Source organism: Anomaloglossus baeobatrachus, chromosome 4, assembly GCF_048569485.1.
Source record: "Anomaloglossus baeobatrachus isolate aAnoBae1 chromosome 4, aAnoBae1.hap1, whole genome shotgun sequence".
In the NCBI taxonomy this organism is placed as follows: domain Eukaryota; kingdom Metazoa; phylum Chordata; class Amphibia; order Anura; family Aromobatidae; genus Anomaloglossus; species Anomaloglossus baeobatrachus.
The window spans coordinates 346,930,316-346,956,208 of record NC_134356.1 but is presented as its reverse complement, the minus strand read 5'-3'; the positions used below and the strand labels follow the sequence as shown (position 1 = coordinate 346,956,208).

Below are 25,893 nucleotides of genomic sequence, written 5' to 3'. Positions count from 1 at the left end.
TTAACAGTTGTTCTAGAGATGAGGTGTGTCCAAACTTTTGGTCTGTACTGTATATATATTATATAGAGATTAATAAATATATCTATCTATATATCTCTATCTATATATCTATATATCTGTAATCCAGATGAAAACACTAGCTACTTTTAGTCCTACTTGTCTGGCATCTAGAAGATGGCCATCATATCCACAATAGTATGTATAATATCTGGAGATATCCGCTTCAACTGATTCGACATTTCCCCTAAGAAGCAGTAGCAGAGGTACCTTGCCAGGCAGTTGGGAATTTCAGTGTAAATACCATTTTTTGTAACCCCACACTCTCTCTACACAATACTAATTGGGATATTTGTGCTTCCTTGCTGAGAGAATATAGAGTGCCACGAACAGCACTTGTATTCTGCTAATAGGTTTCAGAGTCCCTGCAGCCCTGAAGACGCCTACACCCCCAACACTAAAGACTTATTCATTAATGACATATAAAGCGACAGCAAGTTACACAGTTCTTCAATGTAATGATGGCTCCAAATTGGAGCCTTAATTTAACCAAAAGGACTAAAAACAACACTTTTGATCGTTCCCAATTGGGTGTTATAGTATTCCAAACCTAAAGTACCACTCCAGCTCTTGTTTTTTTATTTCCCCATCTGTTAGCTATAAGCAATGTATGTGCAATATGTAAATTAATATACTTTCTAGTCACTGTCTGTAGAACTGGAGTACATTTCTGTTGTAATTAACTTTATGTAAATGAAGAATATTTTTTATTTTAATTTATTTAACCATGGTTGCCCATGTCCCCTCCCAGGTAGGCTTCTCCACTTTTTAAAGTTAACTTAGCTTGCCAAGACTAGTGTAATAACGGCAAAACTCATTTTTTTTTTGTTTTGCTCAAATGTGTTGTTCAAAAATTGTGTGACATTTCAAACCGTTTTATGCCCGAATCCTGATGAAAGCGGTTTTATGAATCTGTCCCATAATTTTGTTTTAGACACTTATGACAAATGAGAAACATATTTCATATTGTAGCTTCATATGGCTAGGTCAAGCCATTGTTGTGCATTTTTTTTCTTTTTAAAATGACAGACATCAAAACAGAAACCAAAATGGACTCCCAGTATTCAATGGTGTACATCTTGAACAGTTGGTCCATATCATAGGACGTATACGTTTCTTGCACAAGTTCCATTTTGCTACTGCATTATAGAAATGCTAAATCCAATAGTTAGCCTTGCCCAATTGGTTTCATCTGAGCACAGCTGCATTCATTTCCAATCCCTTAATTGTAGGAAGCCAAATCATATGTTTGCCAATCTGACTACCAGGCCAATACATGTTCTCTTGTTTACACAGGAGGTCTCCACCACTCAAATTCAAATATGGTTTTAATGACAGGTCCAAGTACATGTTGGCATTGCCAAAGCAAGTGGTAAAAATTGTGATAGGGGTTCGTCCATGGTGGAGTATAGAGACCCGTCCAGGGTGAGGGGGTGAGGGGGGGGGGGATGGAAGCTTCTCCACTATATAGTAAGACTGTGGGAACTACAGGATTTTTACATCTATCAAATCCCTCCTGTTAGCGCTTTAAACATCTCTCTCCACCCAGCTTTACAATCTTCATCTTTGTCTGACGGTCTCTTAATGCATAAAGTGTGGCTTAAAATATAATTTCTGCCTTATCTATGGGAGAAAAAGTCATAGGCAAGTTTCTAAAATAAAATGGGAAAATAAAACCTCCCCTGATGCCTAATAACTGTCTAAACTTTGTGAATCCAGTGTATTCATGAGATACAGATTGTCAATGTACTCCCATTTCTGCTTTTAGAGAGGACAAAAAAAAACTTCTCACAAGCAGAAGGCAGAGGAGACAAACTGATGCTAAAGAGCTGGGAATGGAAAAGGGTAATGTGTAACCACTTCTTGGTTGAGTTTCAACAGAACTCATTTTAAATAGCATCTTTGGACTTGGCACACAAACATAATTAGACATTACTAATGTCTAAATGGATCATGTTATACTATCTCGAATATAATCTGTCAGTTATGGTATGTGTTGTGTCACACACCAAGTTCAGGAAAGATAGCATTATAAATGTTTCCTAGGTAACAAGCTGCAAGGCAAACAAATCTGGAAGCGAGGACAAAATGTATCAACTACTTGCTAAAGCAGGTGGAAACAACTTCTAGGTAAGAAGCTAGATCAGGAAACCATTGTTCCAGAAGAGAACCACTTCAATTCTAAAGAATCAGCTAATAACTTGACAACCATGAAATATTACATGTAAATCATATTGCACTCTAGCAAAATTTCAAAAAATACAATAATGGAGAACAAAGACTATAGAGAATTGCTTTGCTTGTTTATACGGTTAACATCTGCTCACAAATACAAACTTCGGGTCCGCTTACATAGACCAACTGGTAGCAAGATACGACCGCCGATTGGTAAACTTTACCAATCAGTGGTTGTTTAACCCTAGAACGCATACCTGGGTCCTCGCAGGCCTGCTAGGTTACTTATTTTCTATGGTAGATTTCTATGGTTGCACATTGTAGGGTTAAATGAGTGTTTACACAGGCGGATGAAAAGTAATCCATGAGCAATCTATACCTGATCACTCAATGCGCATAGGCTGCTATGGGTCTCAATAGTGCAAGTCCTGTTTACACAGGACGAGACGCAGCAGCGAGAATAATGTTTTCTGCCGCACAAAAGATAATTACATCCAAAGAATGAGCATTTTGCTCACTTATCAGGAGGATTAGCAGTTTGTTTACAAGGTAAGAATTGTGAAACGAGCATTTTTTAACACTCGTTCACAATTATATTGCAGTTTAAATGCAGCTTTACAAGAAGGCTACTGTCAAATCTGCAGGCATCATGTTACAGAGCAGAGTGGCAGGCTGATTTATCATTGCTTTTGTGCCTTTTTTTATACTGTGTAATACATAAAGTGATAAAAAAAAAAGGTTTTTTTTTGTTTTTGCCATTGTGGACAGGGGATTGTTCCACAAACAAAGTATATTTCATCAATAGATCTTGGAATAAAAAAGAAAAATAAGTTTCACAATTTGATGTTAAATGTTCCTGTGCTGAGATAAGCTTACATATGCGAACCTGGTATGTACTGTGTAATGGTCGTGTCTGACCGTACAGGGACATGATCTGATGATACCACAGCTCCTGGCCGGGGAGACACAAAAGAGTATAAAGACTTTACAGCACTGGATCAAAAGAATTAAAGGGAACCAATCATCAGGATTTTCGTATATATCTGTTTGCAACTGAACAGATAATATATGGGTGGGTATTCAGATGGATTCCCGCCCCCCTGCCTGTTGTTCCTCTCTCTATATTCACTATGGTATTATACAAACGATTCCCTTTGCTTAAAGGGAACCTGGCAGCAGAAATTTTGCACTAAACATAAAAGATTCCCCCTCTGCAGCTCCTGGGCTGCATTCTAGCAATGTTCCTGTTGTTCTTGTGCCCCCTTTCTGACCAAAATAAAGACTTTATAAAGTGGTACCTTTTTGTATGCAGATACTGTAAATGGTACACGGGGGCGGGCTGCCTGGTGTCCGTTATTCTGCCTCCTGCCGCTTTAGGCCATCCCCCATCGCTAATTTCCATAACTGTGGACGCCGTCCAGTGCTCCAGAGGTCCCCGCGCATGCCCAGTGCCTATCTCTTGTGGATGAGCACTGTGCCCAGTGTCACCGCTGGTGACGTGCGTGCAGGCTTTAGATTATGGGGGGCGCTTTGATTTTATTACCAAGTAACGGCCCATAATCGCGTGACCGCGCTTTCCCCCTCTGCCTCCTTCGTTCTGCGCAAGCCCGGGCCTGCTGACCCCACGTTACCTCTTTCCCATCTTGCCCTGAGGCAGGAAATAGATGGGAGTAGCGCGGAGCAGGACACCACTGATCAGGATTAGACGCAGGATTGTCCTGCTCCGCGCTACTCCCATCTATTTCCTGCCTCAGGGCAAGATGGGAAAGAGGTAACGTGGCGTCAGCAGGCCCGGGCTTGCGCAGAACGAAGGAGGCAGAGGGGGAAAGCACGGTCATGCGATTATGGGCGGTTACTTTGTAATGAAAATCAAAGCGCCCCCCATAATCTAAAGCCTGCGCACACGTCACCAGCGGTGACACTGGGCACAGTGATGATCATCCACGAGAGATAGGCACTGGGCATGCGCGCGGGGACCTCTGGAGCACTGGGCGGCGTCCACAGCTATGGAAATGAGCGATGGGGGACGGCCTAAAGCGGCAGGAGGCAGAATAACGGACACCAGGCGGCCCGCCCCCGTGTACCATTTACAGTATCTGCATACAAAAAGGTACCACTTTATAAAGTATTTCTTTTGGTCTAAAAGGGGGCACAATAATAACACGAACCTTGCTAGAATGCAACCCAGGAGCTGCAGAGGGGGAATCTTATGTTTAGTGCAAAATTTCTGCTGACCGGTTCCCTTTAAAGGGAACCAAACATCATAATTTTCCTATATAAAGGTGCAGGCACATTGTGTACATACCATCAGGGTGCAGCTCGGATGTTTAGGCTGTGAAATTCAACTTTATAAAGTTTGAAAATTCATGCACTTTTTGATTGACGAGTGCACCTTGCTGCTAATGTCCGGGCGTGTTATGCACGTGGATTCCACCCCCCCCCCCTGTTCCTCCCTCTCACTGGCCGTGTGTACATTTCTAATCTTCAGTCACACGGTGTCTGAGTTAGCGCCTGCGCATAGCGCTCATCTCTGGCGCCATGTTTCTGAAGCCCACAGTATTGGTGCATGAGAGGGCAGTGCATGCACCCTCGCTTCTTCATATCTGTTGTGACCGCGGGAGCGCGCGCAGTCACAACAGGACTGGAGAACAGCTGATCTTATCGATTAGCTGCAGGAAAAGATATCGTAGGAGACATCTGGTAAGATCAGAAACATGTGATGCTATCTTCGCAGGCTTTCTTGTTTTGAATATTTCCCAGGGGGCATTGCTCTAGAATCACTGCGTTGAGAAACATGTGATGGCGTCTCCGCGGTGTTGGATGTTGATATCCCTAAGGTCAACCATCCTTGCTTATGTGGTCTTCTACTAGGCATTGCTCCCACTAGCCAGTTTCCTACTCCACATTGATGAGGGGCAAATACCCCGAAACAGCTGTCTGTGGATGGATACCATGTTTGGCATAGGTGGTCTCCTAGACTGGAGATTGCCCTTCCCGTGGTTGTTCCTTCCCGGTGAAAGACCTGGCTAGTTTCCTGCCAGCATTGAGAAACATGTGATGGTGTCTCCACAGGCTTTCTTGTTTTGATATTTATATTAAGTATTTAAATTTATTGTATTTACCTCTTACTGTATGTATTTGAATAAAAATCCTTTCTATTTTTGCAAGAAGGTTTGACTTGCCTAATTATTGGACTACTTTGTAGTTAGATCTACTATAAATCCCATTGGTTCTCTTGTTTTTTAATCTCTATAGAGAGCCTGGTGCGGGCAAGGTCAGTTCTCTGCTCTGCTAAATGACTAAATCTATTTGTGTCAGAATGGCTGCACCCAGTAATCTAAGTAATATATCATTGGATTTGGTATCTCTTTGCCTACATCACGCTGCTTTCAGATGAGGTAGCAAAAACGTGTTGACAGATTCCCTTTATAAAGGGAAAAAAAAAAAAAAAAAAAAAAAAAGAATGAAATGTTCTGCTCCCTATGCCAATAAATCGCACACACCTCTCTGCACTGTAGCCAGCTTAGATCAATGGGCAGGATTATGAGTGCGAGGAGCAGTGAATATTCATCTTTAATAGCGGGCACGCAATTGCCCCAGCCGACGGCTTAGGGCGATAATTATTTTGAATAGCAGACAAACTAACATTCACTGCTCCCTACGCCTAGGACCATGGGTGTGGACAGCAGTGAATATTCATTTTGTATTAGCCGATAGCTGAAATCAGCAAGTGACTTGGGGGGTGGGGGGGTTGCATGGCGGTAAAGAAGAAAGGAGAGTGCAATTGTTAATTTTATTTTTTCTTTATGTGTGGCATAAGGGGAGGCATATATATTACCCCCGATCTCCCATAACAGTGCGACATTACCACATTTTTAGCGTCAAATTACCCCCCATTTTCCTCTTCTACAGCTTATTTGAGTCCTCTAGTCCACAAAAGTACCTATGTTTTCTAAATTTAGATGTTTTCCAGGCTCGTGATTAATTTCTGCAATCTCTGACTGTAGACTGCCAAATAGCGAGTGTGTGATGTGATCAATACCAGGATTATCCTTTCTATCCAGCGCAAGAAGGCTGTCAACATGACCTCAAGTATACAATTTACAAAGTCTTAAGGCCGCTTTACATGCAACGACATCGCTAACGAGAGGTCATTGGGGTCACGGAATTCGTGACGCACATCCGGCTAGTTAGCAACGTCGTTGCGTGTGACACGTACGAGCGACCGCTAACGATGCAAAATACTCACCAAATCGTTGATTGTTGACACGTCGTCCATTTCCCAAATATCGTTGCTGATTTTGGACGCAGGTTGTTTGTCGTTCTTGAAGCAGCACACATCGCTACGTGTGACACCCCAGGAACGACAAACACCATACCTGCGTCTTCCGGCAACGAGGTGGACTTTCATGCTCTCCGCCCCTCAGCTTCTATTGGACGCCAACCGTGTGACGTTGCTGTGATGCCGCACGAACCGCCCCCCTTAAAAAAGAGGCTGTTCGCCGTTCACAGCGACATCGTTAGGAAGGTAAGTATGTGTGACGGGTACTAGCAATTTTGTCTGCCAGGGGCAGCGATTTGCCCATGACGCACAAACGACTGGGGCGGGTGCGAACGCTAGCGATGTTGCAGCGTGTAAAGCCCCCTTTAGTCACATGCAGAGTAGATTCTAATCAGCTTCTTTCAAGACAAAAAAGGAGAAGCTAATACGTATCTGCAGCCACGTGATTTTCCACTTGCGCTGCAAATAGAGAATCCTGACAGTGTGCACATTGCCACTATTCAACATAACTGCACAAATTTTTGTTAAACCTTTTTAAACTTCTACTTGTTCTTGCCTTTTCAGACAAGTGGGCATTCTTAACCAGTTGACTGAGTTCACACTTCTACAAGGAAACTGCCAGATATAGCCAGTAATTACTGATTATGACCGCCACTCAACTGAAAAAACAAGAATGAGCAGACATTTAAATGAATAAAACACATCTTAGGCTATGTGCCCACGTTGCGTTCTGTCGTGCAGAAATTTTTGCAGCGATTTGAACAGCACATGTGCGCTTCAAATCGCTGCAGAAACACTGCGTACTGAAAAGCCGATTTCATGCGCTCTGGATGCTGCCTCTCCCATAGAGCGGGGGCTGCATCCAAAGCGCACTAAAGAAGTGACATGTTGCTTTTTAGAACGCAGTGATTTGGTAGCATGGAAATCGCTGCATTCTAAAACGCAACGTGCTCATAGATTACACATAATCTTCATAGATTGTGCTGGGGATGCAGGACACATGCAGTTACGCTGCAGTGCAGAACGCAGCGTAACTGCATGCAAATACGCAACATGGGCACAGAGCCTTATACTGAATCTTTTCCCAGAAAACTATACATAAATCTGGAGGAATATAGCAACTGGATATGGATATACCGTATGAATAATTATATACTAGCTGGGTAACCCACCAAATAGAAAAATACGCCTAAAATATACCTTTTATTAAATATTATTAAAATAATAAGGAAACCATACACACATATATAGCGCAAATGCGCCTAAAAATTGTCACCAGCTGTGATATCCTATATCATTAGGAATATTCTTTCACAGACAACAATAGATAATCGACAGTAGCTGTGATATCCTATATCATTAACATTAGGAATATTTTTTCACAGGCAACAATGGGTAATCGGCAGTAAAGTCACCCCCATCAAATATTGTGTGATAGGGAATAAAGGCAACAATCTCACCCGTCTTCAGTTCATTAAGGGTGAATGTTCCTCAGCCGAAACAAATGTAGGCATATGGAGTTGCCACACTTCACTTAGATCCTATGGTTTCAACATGTACTCCACGGACCCACTCAGAAACAACTCAGATAGCATATCAAAGAAACTTTTTCTCTCTCTCAACGCGTTTCATTTGATCATCAGGAGAATTAGAGAAGGATTATGGTGTCTTTCAATGAAGCCGGCATATCCGCCACAGGGTTCAGACACACATCCGATGCCACATTAATATGTCCTTCATAGGACCGGCACATCAGCCACTATATGGGTCCAAAAAACATAGAATAAGTCTCCAAGAAAAAAAAAAAAACCGGCCTCATATATATCAAACAGCCTCATTTCATGAAAACCAGATACAAGTTGTGTACTCACCAAGGTCCCGACACATGACATTTAATGGTACTGCGCCATCATGCCGAGCACCGGCATTATGTTTAAATAGCAGAGCATTGCCGCTCTGAAAACAGGCGTGTGACGTCACATCCGCCTCGCGGGTGCCCGCCCACTTCCTGCGGGTCACTCCGTGTTGAGACGCATGCAACCCAGGACAGAGTCCTGGAACGCAGGACACTCTGCGCATGCGCAGACGAACGGCCGCTGCATCTTACGGTGCAGCAAGCACAACAGCCTGCGGTCACCATAGGAAATATTGACATAGCGAACATTCCAAATAATCCTGCCCTGGGACATAGCTGTCACCAAGAGCAGTCAATCCAGGTTAGACATGGCTGTGCAATTGTAGTAAAAAAGAACGGTTTCAAACACAATTCATATGTTATGGTACAGAGGAACAGGAGGGGAAAGTAGTGAAAGGGGGGGGGGAAGGGACGGGGGGAGGGGGGGGGGGGGAGGGAAACGGAGGTAAAATTTGGTACAAGTAAAAGGGAGATCTGGTCAGGGACAAAGAGAGCTGGACCCAAATGGATGGAAAAGAAAGGACCCATCACCATATACACTGGCCCTAACTCATAGTCTAACAACTGGCTATCATGTGGGGGTCGGCACCCTAGAGAAACGGTGGATGGTGCCCCCACTCGGCCGTCGTATCGCCCTACCAGAAACTCACCCTATTGCTAAATTACACAAAGGGTGCAAAGGATAGCATCTCATTTAGGCCCAGGGGTCTCACTGTCCTGAGCCAGAAAATCCATCTCGTCTCCTGTTTTAGGATCAGATTGTCCCAATCACCCCCTCTTATCGGTTGTGGTATCAGGTCAATTCCTTGAAAAAAAGACGGAGTTGGGGTCACCATTATGTACTTCAGAGATGTGCCTTGCCAATGGAGTGTCAATTTTGTTACGGATATCTCTTAGGTGTTCACCCACTCTACGTCTAAATTCTCTTTTGGTTTTTCCCACATATTCTTTCGGGCATGTGCATGTAGCTTTATAGATGACCCCCTTGGATCTGCAGTTGATAAAATGTTTGATGGTATAGTCCTTGCCGGTCACAGCAGAATGGAATTTTTTCCCTACTTTTATGGAACCACATGCTACGCAGCCACTGCATTTATAGCAGCCTTTTATGTCACTTTGGATCCAGGAGGTATTTTTGGGGGCAAAGTGGCTGTGCACCAACCTATCACCCAATGAGCGAGCCTTTTTGAAGGTAATAGTGGGAAGAGATGTCAATACAGGGGCAATGTCGTTATCCATCTCGAGGATTGACCAATGTTTACTGAGGATTTTACGGAAATCCTCTGCACCATTGTTATAGGTGGTTATAAAACGTACCACATCTTCCTTTGGACTGTTTCGTGGGGCAGGGTTTAACAGGGACGTCCTATTTCTCTCATTTGCCTCACAAAAAGCTTGATCAATGACCCCCTCTGGGTACCCTCTCTGTTTTAATCTCGTGTTTAAGTCTGCCGCCTGTTCCAAAAAAAGGGGAGTCTCCGAGCAGTTCCTTCTGAGCCTCAGAAACTGACCCTTAGGGATCCCCTTCTTTTGGCTCTTGGGATGGCCACTCTCCCACCTCAAGAGAGAGTTTGTTGCTGTAGGTTTTCGGTATGTACTGGTTCTGATCTGACCACCCACACCTCTTTCAATCAACACGTCAAGGAACGGGAGTCTATCTTTGTTCCATTCGAATGTGAACTTAAGTCCAAGTGCATTGATGTTAAGCATTTCAACCATATCCGTGAGTTCAGACTCATTACCCCTCCACAGCAGGAAAACATCGTCTATAAAACAACACCAAAGGAGTATCTTATCAGTTGGGATGGGTGAGTCTTCTCCAAAAATAATGGTCTCCTCCCACCAGCCCAGGGTCAGGTTAGCGTACGACGGGGCACTAGGGCTCCCCATCGCTGTACCCCTGAGCTGGTGGAAGAAGAGGCCCCCAAAGGTGAAGGTGTTACATTTAAGACCAAAATCCAGTAATTCCATAACAAAGCGGTTATGACCATCATACTGTCTACCTCTACTTCTAAGAAAGTATTCAACTGCCCTCAAACCATCTTGATGTTTTATAGATGAATAGAGTGCTTCGACATCGATACTTACAAGTAGAGTCTCATCATCCAACACCACCCCCTCCAGTTTTTTTAAAAGGTCCGTGGTGTCTCGCAAATATGACCCAAGAGCCAGCACAAAAGGTCTCAATACCTTATCCACATAGATACCCACATTCTGGGTGATACTCCCAATTCCAGAGACGATTGGTCTCCCACGTAGGGGATCAAGCCCCTTATGAATTTTTGGGAGACAATAGAAAGTTGGAATAATTGGAGAGGTTGGTAGCAGGAACTCAAACTCAGACCTAACTATGAGATTATTTTCCAATGCCCTATCAAGAATCGCTCGTAATTGGTGTATATAACTACGAGTGGGGTTGCCGTTTAATTTTTCATAGTTATCTGTATCCTTCAGGATGTCTAAGCATATGGTCTTGTACTTACATGCATCCATTAGTACGACGTTTCCCCCTTTGTCAGATTCCTTGATGACTATATCGTCATCCTTTTCCAGTTCCATCAGGGAGTCCATTTCAGGTTTGGTCAGATTGAACTTCTTCCTATGCTTACTCACATGGGATTCAAGGTCCCTAGTTACTAGGTTACAAAAAATGTCAATAGAGTTAACATCATTAGTGATAGGTGGCATCTTTTTACTTTTTAATTTAAGGTCAGTAAACGGACCTTTTCCCTCCGAATTCGGGTCCAAATCTGCCAGATTAAATAAAAATCTTACATCCTCAAGCATGTCCTCAGGTATCCCCATTTCTCGAGACGTTTTTCTATTTTCAAGTGAAAAATGTTTTTTCCATTTTAACTTTCTAATAAATAGGTTCAGATCTTTGACCGCCTCAAACAAATTAAAGTCCGTAGTCGGTACGAACGAGAGTCCTTTGCTGAGGACCGCCATAGCTGGGGCGGACAAAGTTTTATTAGACAAATTAATTATCTGATTTGATCTGTTTGTGGGGTCAGGTTCGGAGGGGTCTTTTTGCTCCGCAAGTAATGGCCCTGATCTAAAAAATGTCCTGGGTTGTGGCCACCTCTATTCTGGTACCTCCCTCTACCTCTATTTTTGTTTTTACGGTTACGGCTACCACCCTCTGTGTCTGAGGCTTCGGTATCTGTCGAAGTCCCTTCTGTATCACTCAGTTTATTAAACCTATTTATTGGGAAAAAATATGCTTTGTTATCACGGAAGTCTTGTTTGTCTCTAACATAAAATTTATGCTTTTTTTCTTTTAGATGGTATTGGTGTTTCTCAATAGTGTTTTGTAAAGCTGTTTCTTTAGCCACAAATTCACTCGCGCTTGCACATTTTCTAGTAATTTCCGTTTGTTCTTTTAGTTGGGTATCTAGAATCACTAAGTTCTTTTTTTCTTCATCCAATAACAATAACATTAATTTTAGAGAGCATTCAGTCACTTCCTTTTGCCACTTGGTAGTCAGTTCTGAATTTTTATAACGGAAATTGGGGGTTAAAGATATTCTGAGGTTGCGAGGTACAATTCTATCTTTTAAATAACTCTCAAGGGATTGGATCTCCCACCATGAAGTAATTCTATTTTTATATACTTTAGTCAGCTCCCTGAAGGCACCGTTTAAGGATGGCGTATATTTCTTCTGTGTAAATGTTCCCTCTGAGAAGACCTCCCTAACCTCTGAGGCCCATAACTTGTGTCTAGTCCTGTGGCCAGGGAGCCAGCCATATATCTCTATAAAGGTAGAATATAGCAACTGGATATGGATATACCGTATGAATATACCGTATACATAAATCTGCTCAGTTTTTCCTGCACTGTTAACATGATGCCTGCAGATTGGATTACATTTTCAACGTGACCGGTTGGCTCTAAATTTCCAGAATAAAAATGCCAGTGAAATCAAATCTACATTCACGAGCAAAAGGGTAATGTTTTGAACTTTTAACTTTCAGACTCCATATCTCACCATCCACTACAATGTCGAACGTGAGACTACCACCATTTTATAAACAATCATCTTGGCTATCTCATACATATATTTGATTTGCAACTATTCAGCATATGATTTAGGCTGCTTTCACACTACGTCTTTTTAACATGCGTCCTGAACAGTTTTTTGCTGCAAAAGCGGATCCTGCTTTTACAGCAAAAAATGCATGCAAACGCATGTCTTATTTTGCAGGATCCTGTCACTGGATGTTTAGGGGCGGGCATTGGAGTCATGTGATCGGGAGTGAGGGGAACTAAACGTGCCAGAATGGGAGCCGGCATCTGACAGCTGCGAGGCTCGTAACCAAGGTAAACATCGGGTATACTTGCTTGGATACCCGATATTTACTTTGGTTACAAGAGTCTGCAGCTGCTTGGAGCCGGGCTCCCTGCACACGTTACCAACGTAAACATCGGGTAACTAAGATAAGTGGTTACCCGATATTTACCTTGGTTACGAGTGTCCGCAGCTCTTAGGTGGGAGAGAGAGACAGGAGAGGGAGGGGGAGAGAGACAGAGGGAGGAGAGAGATAGACTGATCACGGAGGCTGGCTTCTGGGCATGCTCAGTAGAGCAAGCAGGATCCTGCCTATCAGCACGCCAGCGTTCACATGCGTTTGCGTGCTGTTTAGTCAGGATCCAGCAATTTGCAGAAGTTGGACGCAGCTCAAAAACGCTACAAGTAGCGTTTTTGAAAGATGTTAAAAAACTGCAAGTCGCTGGATCCTCACTATAACGCACGCAAACGCAGGTGAACGCATGTTAACGCGAGTCCATTGCAAATGCATTGAAATGAAAACGCATTTGCACTGGATCCGTTTCTGCGTTAAAAAAAACGTTCAGGACGCATGTTAAAAAGACGTAGTGTGAAAGCAGCCTAATTGGTGAACTTGCAGATAAAATCGGGACCGGCGGGTCTAACAGTTAAAAAAAAACAAAAAAAAAAAAACCTTGTTCCATCCCAGCATTGATCCTGGTTATCTGGCTGAATGCTGGTCCCTACATAAAAGTCTATGGTGACAAGAATCCATTGATTAAAAATGGTGGTAGAAGGGATAGGGAAATAGCAGCAATCACGCTATACTTACCGAGGCTCCAGCGCGGCTATAACTGCTTCCAGGCCACTCACTCACTTCCGGGGCCGCTCATTTACCTTCATACATATGCACTGCTTTCCCCACCCACCGGCATCTGTGATTGGCTGCAGCCCACAATTGTGCGCTTATCTTGGCTGGGTATCAAAATTGGGGGGACCACACAGCTAAAAGAACACTATAAATAACAAAACAAATGTATTTGGTTCCTCTTATTTATAGTGTTCTTTTAACACTGTGTGGTCCCCCCAATTTTGATACCCAGCCATGACAAAGCCTGACAGCTGGGGGCTGGTATTCTCAGGCTGGGGAGACCCATGCATATTGAGGCACCCCAGCCTAAAAATAGTCTGCAGCCACCAAGGATTGTCACATCCATTAAATGTGACAACTCCGGAGCTTTACCCAGCTCTTACCGATTGCCCTGATGCGGTGGCAATCGGGGTAATAAGGGGTTAATAGCATCTCACAGCTGCCAGTAAGCCCTAGATTAGTAATGGCAGGCATCTGAGCCCCCCCATTACTAATCTAAGTGAAAATAAAAACACAAATATCGAAAAAATCCTTTGAAATAAAAAAAAAAAAAAAAAAAAAAAAAAAAAATGCGCCTTCTTTCACCCCTTTAAACAAAAAACACCCCTGCAGGTACAACGTAATCCACACAAGGTCCCACGACAATTTCAGCTCTGCTACATCTGAAGCTCACAGAGAGCACCACAGAACAATGACTGAACGCTGTGAGCTGCAGGCAGAGTCTGAGTGAGGTGCGTAATCAGTGGTGACATCACTTAGGTGATTTGCGGTCACAGGTGGAGGACCAAGGGAAAATTCAGCTGTGGTCGCAACTAACCTGAGTGATACCAGCTCACAGCTGTTGGACTTCATGGCCGTGTATCACAATTGGGGTGGAGTGCACACTTTTTTTTAATTATTTAAAAGATTAAAAAAAAAAAATGCCGCTTGCAGTTCTTCCTATTTTGATACACAGCCAACATAAGCACACGGCTGGGGGCTGCAGCCTGTAGCCGTATGCTTTATCTGTGCTAGGTATAATACGGATACGGGGGGACCCTATGCCACTTGTTTTATTTTTAAACCACGATAGTGACCCGCAGATAATGCCTGTTATTGGTTGCATTCAAACTTGCTGGGGGTGTGGGGGGGGGGGGGGTCTAACTGCAACCAATCACAGATGCCAGGACTGCCGGTGGACGGGGAAAGCAGTGCATATGGATGAGCAATAATCAGCGGTCGCAGGAGCAGTTGCCAAGGCTCTGGCGAGGCTGTAAGTGTGAAAACGCTTGCTTCATTCTTATTTTCTTTACTTTTCCTTTTACCGGTATTTCCCGAGTGCCGCATCCAGATTATTAGCCGGAATTCCCTGAGAATTCCGGGCCAGGCATAATGGTACGCTTGAAACTGCACAGATCTGGACTTTTACAGTCCGGGTCCACCCCCATCACATATCATTAGTTATGCAGATTCTTGTGAGGTCAACCTTCCTCCACTGAACAGGACAGCTGCTTCATTTTCTCGATCTGTTAGCTTATATTACCCTTGTTTCTTCCAGGCTCATTTACAATCATCAGAGCCTAGTTTATTGACTTTGGTCTCATTGCTTTAAAATCACCAGATTCCAATCTTCTACTGTTCACTTTTCAAACTTGTTTGCAAACTTGAGCTGACGAGTCTTCTAATGATATTGAAGTTGAGACTTTTTCTCCATTTTTGGCCCACCTTCCAGGCTTGTGTAACATGCGTTGCACTGTGCTTGCATGAACGCCTGTGATCTCACCATTACGAATTATATGAGCCACTTGATAGACCATGTGAAGAGCAGACTTGTTGACTACAATATTTTGTCTGGACATCCACCTCTTGGCTTTTAAATGGATGATCAGACTTTGTTTTATATTCTCCCAACTGTCATGACACTTACACTATGCAGTTTGGCGATTTTTGGGGCTTTGACACTGCTATTGAAGAGCTGGATGATGCAGATTCTCTTTTCTTGGGAAATCATCTTCTTGGCTGTTCCTCAATTTGAACCAGTGACCTTTCGCTCAGGAATCAACATAACACACTGAGCTCTTCGAAAATGTGAGTACCGGTTGCAATTTGTAATATACAGGAAGAAAAAAAAGATTTTTCCAGCACCAGGCATTTTTGTCAATGACATGACAAAAATCTGCATAACTAATCATATGCTAAATTATTGCAACTCAAATTTACATATGAGCTAGCCAAGACAATCATCTATAAAATGAAGTTAGCATTGAAACTGTAGTGGATTGGTGAGATATGGAGCCTGAAAGTCAAAATTTCAAAATGTTGCTACCCTCTTGCTCATCAGTGTATTTCATTTTCCCTGGATTTTTGTTTTACTCCATAACGTTGGCCCTATTTAGAAAATTAAAAGGGTTGCCTGGTTTAAATCAATAAGTATGCAGTCACTATATGACTGCACTTGTGTAAATCTTCACATACTGTGCACTGTGAGGATTCGCAGCATTCAGAGCTGGGAACAGGGGTCACGTGGACATGAGTATGCAATATGCATACTCCCAACCAGAATCTGACTCCATGTAGGTGAATTGAGCGAGGCCATGCTCCTCTAGTTGGCTTTTGGGTGGAAGTATGTATATCGCATACTTGTGGCTACGTGACCACCTTTCCTGCCTCTGAAGCCAGCAAATCCTCATGACTGCAAGCTGCACTTAAAGTCATATTTGCACACCCAGTTATATGGATATGCCTTGAACAACATTGAAGATATGCAGACTATTGGGCCCGATTCATTAAGACCATTCACACCAGTCTTAATGAGTGGGGTGTAGTGGAGTTAGAGGTGCATGATTCATTAAGATGTACACCTGCCTCTAACTCCATGGATTAAGTGCATCTCTACAGTCCCACTGGCCAACACTGGTCTGTAAATGCTAAAAGTTGCAAAATGTTTGCAATTTTTCAGTGTTTTATGCCAGACACTGATTAATAAGGCCTTGGCTCTCCTGTTTAATTTAGGTCACACAGCTATGTATGGGTGTTAATGATTATTTTACAAAAAAATTGTTTAAAGAAAATACAGCTCAGCTATGTATTGTATTTTTTGAGTTCTTCATTCTATTCTTTATCAAAAGGGAAAAACAAACCTCAAGAAAGAAATTAAAAACTATCCCTCCCTTAACAAACACCAACTGTGACAGTTAGACCTTGCTGATTGTAATAAATTGTAGTTGAATTCCATTAGGGCATCTCATTTTTACTTCTGATAAGAACGGTGTGTGATCCCTAGCCTTATAAAATCACTGTAAGGAATCACATGCAAGTGAATTTTTCATCTACGTGAAAAAATGGTCCGAGTGTCATCCATGTTTTCAATGGACTTTCATCAGTATTTGGTTAGTTTTTACCAACAGTATTTCAACAGTGGTTTTCTATATTTATGTATCTATATTTGGTTACCCCCTTTTATTGTGGCAGGATGGGTAATATCTATGTGCCGATATCTCCAGCTTAGTCCCTCCTCACCAACATTAGGTCAGGGAGTATAGGGACAGCTGCCGTGGAATTGGGGGCCCCCCCCACTCGGACCCTAGGGTGAAAATCCTCCATTAATAGGCAGTCACTGAATCTTCCCTAGGGAATATCTAGATTTCCCCAGCTCTATTTGGTTTATATACTCCTTCATATTTATAGGATTACTGATAATTTAGGAGTCTTATTGAATAATATCAGTGTGTTTATACGTGTGTCATTGTGTAGGGTATAGTTCATTTTAAATTGTTAGAATAAAAAGGTCAATTTTAATAATATTTTTCTGAAAGTAGAAGGCTTTTCTGTCACGACTCACACTTGGCCAACCAGGTTACTTTCATGGGGAAGTTAGAAGAATAATCACTATCCAATGACTATGCCTAGCTATGGTGTAAGGCACAATACGGACAATAGATTTTCCACAGATTTTGCTAAAAATGATAGGAACATGTATTAGCTAACAGATCAAATCAGCAGCTTCAAAAGGTTTGCCCTCTCAATCCCTCTATAGCATCTTATGAGTATAAAACCCACTTTATAATACAAGTGTTCTTGTAACAACCCTTCCTTGGTACATGATGCACAGACTTAACTACTATAACATTTACTACAGTGTATTGGCAACCATTTCAACAAATCTTGTATCCTTGTACCTAATTAAGAGAGTACATCTCCTCTTAGACACATGTACAGACTCACAGAACAGCTTTGCTCCTTGAGAATCAGAACAAAATAACATTCTCGTCAGTACACTTGGATATGGATAAAGATGCCTGTCACCAGGACAAAACTAGCCAGTTTTTGCTTTTATTTTTTTTCCCTGTTCCCCGATTATTCAGGTTTTTTCCCATACAGGTACAGAAATATGGGACATTTTAGTGTTCCCAATATATTCCTTAACTGGGGCATTGCCAACAGGGTAATTATGCAGAGCAGCCTGAAGGCACTCCCTCAGAAAAGACACCCACGTGTGGTATAGCTCTGAAAAACCTTGCATGGATGCACCAAGTCAAAAGGCCCATATCCCTGGAACCAGGCAATGAATTTAAAAACGGAAAAATACAAAATTAAATAACAAATAAAACCAGACTACTCCAGAGAGTGCAGATGTTCTTTTCTCATCAGTTTTTAAAAGCGGGAGGGGGAAGACTGTCTGAACTTATTTCTTATTAAATGTATTTTTCTTCACAATGGATTAGTTAAAGGGAACCTGTCAGCAGAAATTTCGCAATACACCTAAAAGATTCCCCCTCTGCAGCTCCTGTGCTGCATTCTGGAGAGGTTCCTGTTGCTATTGTGCCCCCTTTGAGACCTAAATAAATACTTTATAAAGTCTTACCTTTTTGTATACAAATGTTTTTTTATGGTCACGGGGGCGGGCTGTCTTGCGTCCGTTATTCGCCTCCTGACGCTTTACACCGTCCCCCATTGCTCATTTCCATACATGAGGATGCCGCCCAGTGCTCCCGAGGTCTCGCGCATGCCCAGTGGCACTATCGCGGGACAGCACTGTGTAAAGCATGACCGCTGGTGAGGTGATTGCGCAGGCGGCAGGCAGGCAGGATTATAGACGGCGCTGTGATTGTCATCAGCAGCGTCATCCAAGTACCCACCCATAATCTCGTGTCCGCGCTTTTCCCTCTGCCTCCACTGTTATGCACAAGCGCTGGCCATATGAACCAGTCACCTATTACCGCGGGCACGAGATTATGGGCGGGTGCTTGGATGACGCTGCTGATGACAATCACAGCGCCGCCCATAATCTCGTGCCTGCGCAATCTCCTCACCAGCAGTCACGCTTTACACACTGCTGTCCGCGATAGTGCCACTGGGCATGCGTGAGACCTCGGGAGCACTGGGCGGCATCCTCATGTATGTAAATGAGCAATGGGGGATGGCGTAAAGCGGCAGGAGGCGAATAACGGACGCAAGACAGCCCACCCCCATGACCATAAAAAAACATTTGCATACAAAAAGGTAAGACTTTATAAAGTATTTATTTAGGTCTCAAAGAGGGCACAATAGCAACAGGAACCTTTCTAGAATGCAGCCCAGGAGCTGCAGAAGGGGAATCTTTTAGGTTTATTGTGAAATTTCTGCTGACAGGTTCCCTTTAAAACAATAACACCTAGATGAACACTCAGGTCTAAAGTATGCTTTCCAATTTTTCATCCATTTTCTATTGATTCTCACAGATTTTAATGGCAGATTCTGATCCACAAAATGGATAAGAATAGGACACGCTCCGAGTCTCTCAGATTGGACACACTAATCAAATTTTTAAAACAGATGTGTGAATGCAGCCTCAAAGCACAAAGTGGGCCATACAGTGGAAACATAAGTGTACCATGGGGAAAAAAGGAAGGGTTAACATTTGTCCTGTCAATTCCGACATATGGTGATAGTGCAGGTTGTAATTTTATTATTGACAAATGTTGACATTTAATTTAAACCAATAATTTTGTATTCTCCAGGTTATTACAATCATGGGTATGCCAAACCCCTTTCATTTTCAGGGATGGCGATCCATATGTCATGTTCATACAAAACCTGACAATTGCAGTCAGCTTTGAGCATTTGTACGTTTTTATATATTCCAGTATACAAAAACTTCTCTGCTGCTGAAAGTAAGAGCTAAAAAAGTGAAAAATTCAAAATATACACTACTTAACTTAAAAATTAAATAAAACCACTGGCGCTCTGATTTAACAAAATTCTATTTATTTCATAGAAATATGAGTGGGGTAGCCGCTGGTAGAGGACAGAAACCGTGTCAAGATCTGTCAAGAAAAAGAAATAAAAACTAAATCAGTGCTACCACGCTACTGTTTGATTAGCCTCAGACAGAGTTACCAATATAAAATACGTTGGCACACTTGCCTGGTTAACAGATGGCAAGCAGGTGCCTGCTCCTAGGTGACAGAATAAATAATAAATTAATAAAATATTAACTATAATGAATATATCAGAGTAATCCGGAAAATGCTAATCCCCGATAGCCTCACTTGATAGGGTAGGCAGTCACCTGTGAGCACTATTTGAAGCCTGGTGCAAACTGCGTGGACATTCAACTAAAATCGAATACGTAGCCTACATATGGCCAGACAAGTATGACAACATATTTTATATTGGTCACTCTGTCTGAGGCTAATCAAACAGTACCGCGGTAGTACGGATTTAATTTTTACTAGTTAACTTAGGGTACCGTCACACTTTAGCGACGCTTCAGCGATCCCACCAGCGAGCTGACTTGGTCAGGATTGCTGGTGCGTTGCTACATGGTCGCTGGTGAGCTGTCAATCAGGCAGATCTCACCAGCGACCAGCCCCCAGCCAGCAGCGATGCGTGGAAGCGACGCTGCACTTGGTAACTAAAGTAAGTATCGAGTAACCAAGGACTTGGTTACCCGATATTTACCTTTGTTACCAGCGCACACCGCTTAGCGCTGGCTCCCTGCACTCCTAGCCACAGTACACATCGGGTTAATAAGCAAACCGCTGTGCTTATTTACCCGATCTGTAATCAAGCTACGTGTGCAGAGAGCAGGGAGCCGGCACTGACAGCGTGAGAGTGGCGGTGCTAGTAACTAATGTAAATATCGGGTAACCAAGAAAGGGCTTCCCTTGGTTACAGCTTACCGTAGGCTGCCAGACGCCGGCTCCCTGCATATTCAGATCGTTGCTCTCTCGCTGTCACACACAGCGATGTGTGCTTCACAGCGGGAGAGCAACGTCAAAAAAATTAACCAGAGCTGTGTGTAACAAGCAGCGATCTCACAGCAGGGGCCAGATCGCTGCTCAGTGTCACACACAGCGAGATCGCTAATGAGGTCACTGCTACGTCACAAAAACCATGACTCAGCAGCGATCTCGATAGCGATCTCGCTATGTGTGAAGCACCGCTTAGCCTAATTAAATGGAATCTGTCATCACACTAGCTGCTACTTGACTAAGAGCCAGTGATGCAGCGTGTGCAGGGCTGGCAGTCAAGGTGCAGCGGAAGCGCCAACAGCGTGTGCACTGTATAGTGAGCCATTACTGCTACAGCCCCTGTACTGCCCCCATGATTGAAAGCGAGCGGCAGCAGAGACTAAACCGTCATTTTCTTATTGTAACTACTCTTCTAGTTACAATATCCCAAAGTTATAAAGAAAATAACGCTGCCACCACCTAAGCACTCAGTATCACAGAAAACAAAAAAAAAAAAAAAAATGGTAAGAGAAAAAAAAAACAAACAAACAAAAGGAGGATGTGGTGCATCACCTGTAGAAAAAAAAAGTCATGACAAAAAAAAAAATAGAAAATCAGATTGCACTCACAATCCGTAAAACACATCTTCTACAGGGAGACCGGTAAAGGTGTGTGGAGCACGCGAAACGGCTTTTGTCTGTGCGCACTGCGTCCTTGCCATGCAGTCCTGCCTGGAGTTTTAATGTACACTGAATAAAGATGTGTTTTATGGATTGTGAGTGCAATCTGATTTTCTACATTTTATTTTTTCTGACTAGTTGTATTCAGCATTGTTTTTGTAGCAGACAGATTCCCTTTAAATCTCTACGGTAGTTTACCACATAATCCTTAACTTCTGGCTCAAAAATGTAATGTTCATGGTTTATTATCTACGGCTGTGACCTGTAGTTCCATTTCAATAATTGAGTGTGCCCAGCTCCAGTACATTGACTTAAGGATATCTGCCGGTACGTGTAGGATATGGATACCTGCATGGGTTCCATCGCGTATCAGAATAACTGACGTTACAGGCTCTACTCACCTCCTGACAATGAAGTGAACACCGATGGACCACCCTTTTAATTAGGTCTACCGGTTTGTAATCAGCCTCCTTATTCAATGTGTTATTACTATAAGCCCAAAGTATTTTTTATTGGAATTTAGAAGTTGAAACCCTGGGATACTGTTCGGGGAATTCCTTCCTGCTAAAACCGAACCCATCCATCTCTTCGTACAAGCCATATATTACACTAAACAAGGCACCAACTGCTTTATTAAGCATAATTACTTACACCATGGTGTTGGCAGAGGAGAAGGATACATTTTTATGCTACAGTAAGTTAGCTACTGGGTAAACATACAGGAAAGCTCTAGCTCTGGGGGTGGCCCTGTGGTTTTGGATCTTGTAATAGGGGACAGACTTATAAAACAGTTTGTGTGTAAATGGGCGGATATTATCAGTTTCTACTATTTCCCTGCATATTAGGACAAGCAGTTTAGATTTATTACACAGATCTACGTAAATGAAGCGATCAGCCAACGAGTCGGCTATTTGCTGGTTTGTTTCCATGGCACAATGATCAGAAATAAAAAAAAAAAAAAAAAAAATTGTATGAAGGCTCAGTCAACAATCAATCTAAAAGAGCCTTCAGAAAGGAGGAAGGCAATTAGGCTAATTAAAAACAAAGCTTAAAACGGAAGCTGTCAGCTGTTACATGCTGCCCAAACTATGGGCAGCATGTCTCAGCCAGCGGCTGTACAATCACAGCCGGGTAGGTTATAGATGCTGCAGGATTTCAGAGACCAATAGACTTAAAAGCTGCCGGGGACAGAGTCATACAAGTGGCTCCCTGGTGACTTCTTCCTGTCCTCTGACAGTGACTGATAGGTCTCTGTCTATGTGTGCGTAATTCTAAATCCATATATTTTGTCAGTATAGGGACCTTTTTTCTCTTTTCCTTTTAGAATCTATAACTGTGAATCCCTACGGTAAGTACACTGGCTATCCTTCCCCAGCCTCCCCCCCCCACGCTCATTTATATTCGTACTCTATTTCCATGTGGTCTGCATTACACTGACATGCATGCACTTACACAACCATATCGCCATTTTATTCATCCATTGATACATTTCCTATATCCCCGCTTGCACAGCAGTCCATTAGGATATGCAGCACATATAGCATCAGCACTGCTGTGCTTGCATAGCTAGCTGCTACTATCCTCAAGTTATCTTCACCGATAACCATTCTCATCTGCTCTTTACATTTGCAAATAGTTCATTTCCTTCTCTCTCTCTATTCTTACCAATCCTCATATACACCAACGCCAGTGCGTTTTTTAATTTCCTTACCCCAGCTACCTATCCTCAAGGTAACCCTGGCGGTGCACTACACTATCCTTCTCACTATTTCCGATTTTCTCTATGTCTATTTGATAAATATTTGTTTGTCATGACACTTTTTGCAATTTGTCTGTTGCCATTTTGGATCTATCTATAGATAGATATATTATATATCTCCACAGTCCTTCAAGAATGTCTCTAGTACTATGCTTTGCCATATGTATGTTCTCCAAGTAGCTATAGTTGACCGAACGGTCTAGTCTAAACTACTAATGATGTACATGTATTATCCCTTTATGCCAGTGTCTTGATCTTTGCTCTCTTTCACCGTGTGTATATACTGTTTATATTGTATAAAGGTCTATAGAGTCACTTATCAGATTTTGATTGTTAATTTTGTATTTTCTTTCACCTAGCGACTCTTGACCAAGACCCAGGGGGGTCATAACGTCGAATGAGGACTCCACAGTCGCTTTTCTTTTGCATCAATAAACTCACCTTTTTGCATCATAACCTATGAGTGCAATTAAATTTTTCTGATACATATGTGTGGGTATAGACAAGTCAGTCACTATCAGCGGATGAGGAGGCATGGTTTATGCAGCATACATCAGCTGACTAGTTCTCTTTAACACTAGAAGTCCCAGAGAGGGGTCATTTAACATTTCTACCTTTGGAACCCAGAGACGGGTTGAATGACCTGAAGGATTTTAGCTAACATCCTATAATCACTGTCTTTTGTTCTGTAATTAAGGCCATTACTGTCTCACCACAGGAGGTTGTTGTTTTCCATTGAGTTTAGCCTTTTAGTTTCTAGTTACTTCTATTCAGTTTAGACCAAAGGCCCAGTCACACAACACGACTTACCAGCGATCCCGAAAACGATGCGACCTGATAGAGATCGCTGGTAAGTCGCTGGGAGGTCGCTGGTGAGATGTCACACAGTCAGATTTTACCAACGGCGCAGTAACGATACAGGTCGCAGTAGCGACCCATATAACGATCTCAGCAGTCACTGTGACCCTGTCACACAGTGTCAAACACAGCAATGAGTCCTGCCCAGCAGGACATCGCCTTTGAAGAAAATGGCCTGGACCATTCTGCAACGACTAGAGATCTCACAACAGGGGCCTGATCGCTGGTAAGTGTCACACATAACGAGATCGCTAACGGGATCGCTACTGCGTCACAGAAACCGTGACTTAGCAGCGATCTCGCTAGCAATCTCATTATGTGTGACGGTACCTTAAGGGTCATTTGACCCTCTTTCGGGACTTCGGACGGGAGCTCGAAATTTCTGGGACTTTTATAGTGTTAAAGGGAACCTGTCAGCAGATACATGCTGCCCAAACCATGGTAAAACCCTTCCCTGGCCAGCTTCTCCCAGCATCACTCTAGTTGATTTACAGATCAACTCAATGCAATCTACTCTCTTACATGTTTGGAAACACACACCAACAACTTTTTTTTGCCAATCTCTATTATACACTCTCGAACAGATTAAATTTAACGCAAATCATCATTATCAGAAATAAACTTATTCCGAAACTGAGTAGGTAGGAATGATGGAACCAATTAACTGAGTTGTGACCGGACCTATGGATAAAATAAAAACTTGGGCTTCCTTTAAGATGACAAGCAAATATTCAAAGTAAGTAATTCGGAAATTAATATGCACAATACATAGGTAAAGTATGTAAAATTACCAACCTTTAACCCTCTCAAGATCTGATATACAAGAAACTGAATTCTATCTTCTGACAGTTTCTCATGTTTCATTATCTTTCCCAAGTCTGTACCCATGAAAGGCATAACCAGGTAACTGAAAAAAAAAAAATTATGATTACACATAAAACACTGGCATCACAGCCAAGATATAAAAAGGTTTTACATTTATAGTTTTAAATATATACTTGTAAATATAAAAGTATGTAAAAGGAATACTACAAGTATACAGATATCATACAAATGGTGCAAATCTTAGTTTTGGAAACTACTATAGAGACAACAGTAGACAGACAGGACAACGAACACGTCACAATGTAAATGGCATCAGCTGCTTCCATAAGAACCAAACCGTACAATATCATTATTAATAATTACATTCAAGCAGCACAAAAAAGGGAGACAAGTAAAGAAGATTTCTGATAAATTGAAAATGCAGAAATATTGGAAGAAGGCAAAAAATGAGGTTTGCACTTTAATAAATAATTTGGATCTAGCCTTTTGAATACCCAGAGAAAAATTTCACACAATCACTTTCTATACAAGAAAATTCATTTTGCACACTGTGCAGGAATTATCACTATACAATCAAGCACAAGCTCAGTTATCTGGACTTTACAAGGAACCCTACCTAGGTGTAATGATGTAGCCAGTTAGGCTTCGCTTTATCCTAGCATCATGCCTAAGGCCTCCTTCACACGTCTGTGCAAAACACTCTTGCACGGTCCGTGATGAAGGTACATATGCGTGTGCCTGTGTGTTTTACGTGTGCTGTCCTTGTGACATCCAGATGGCACAAGGACAGCATAAGCTGGTATACTTGCCTGTCTCTAGCGCTGCTGTCTCCTGTGCTGCTGTTACTTCAGGGTCCGTGGTGAGTGCAGTGAATATGCATGAGCATAATGAGTTGGACCCGGAAGCAATAGCACAGACAGCAGCACTGGAGACAGGCAAGTAAAAAAAAAAAAAAAACAAAACTATTCTTATGTGACCAGTGTTTTCTCCGGTACGTGTCTCACTGATGT

At 42.5% G+C, this 25,893-nt stretch overlaps 1 protein-coding gene across 1 annotated transcript in view; it reads right to left on the bottom strand.

Annotated features, from left to right (window-relative positions):
* MAPK12 (mitogen-activated protein kinase 12) overlaps nucleotides 1-25,893 on the bottom strand; it is a 159,945-nt gene that overhangs the window by 76,051 nt on the left and 58,001 nt on the right. Inside the window, exon 4 of the mRNA XM_075345089.1 lies at nucleotides 24,854-24,965. Within this exon, the coding sequence (XP_075201204.1) occupies nucleotides 24,854-24,965 (112 nt within the window). The remainder of the gene's footprint in view (nucleotides 1-24,853; nucleotides 24,966-25,893) is intronic.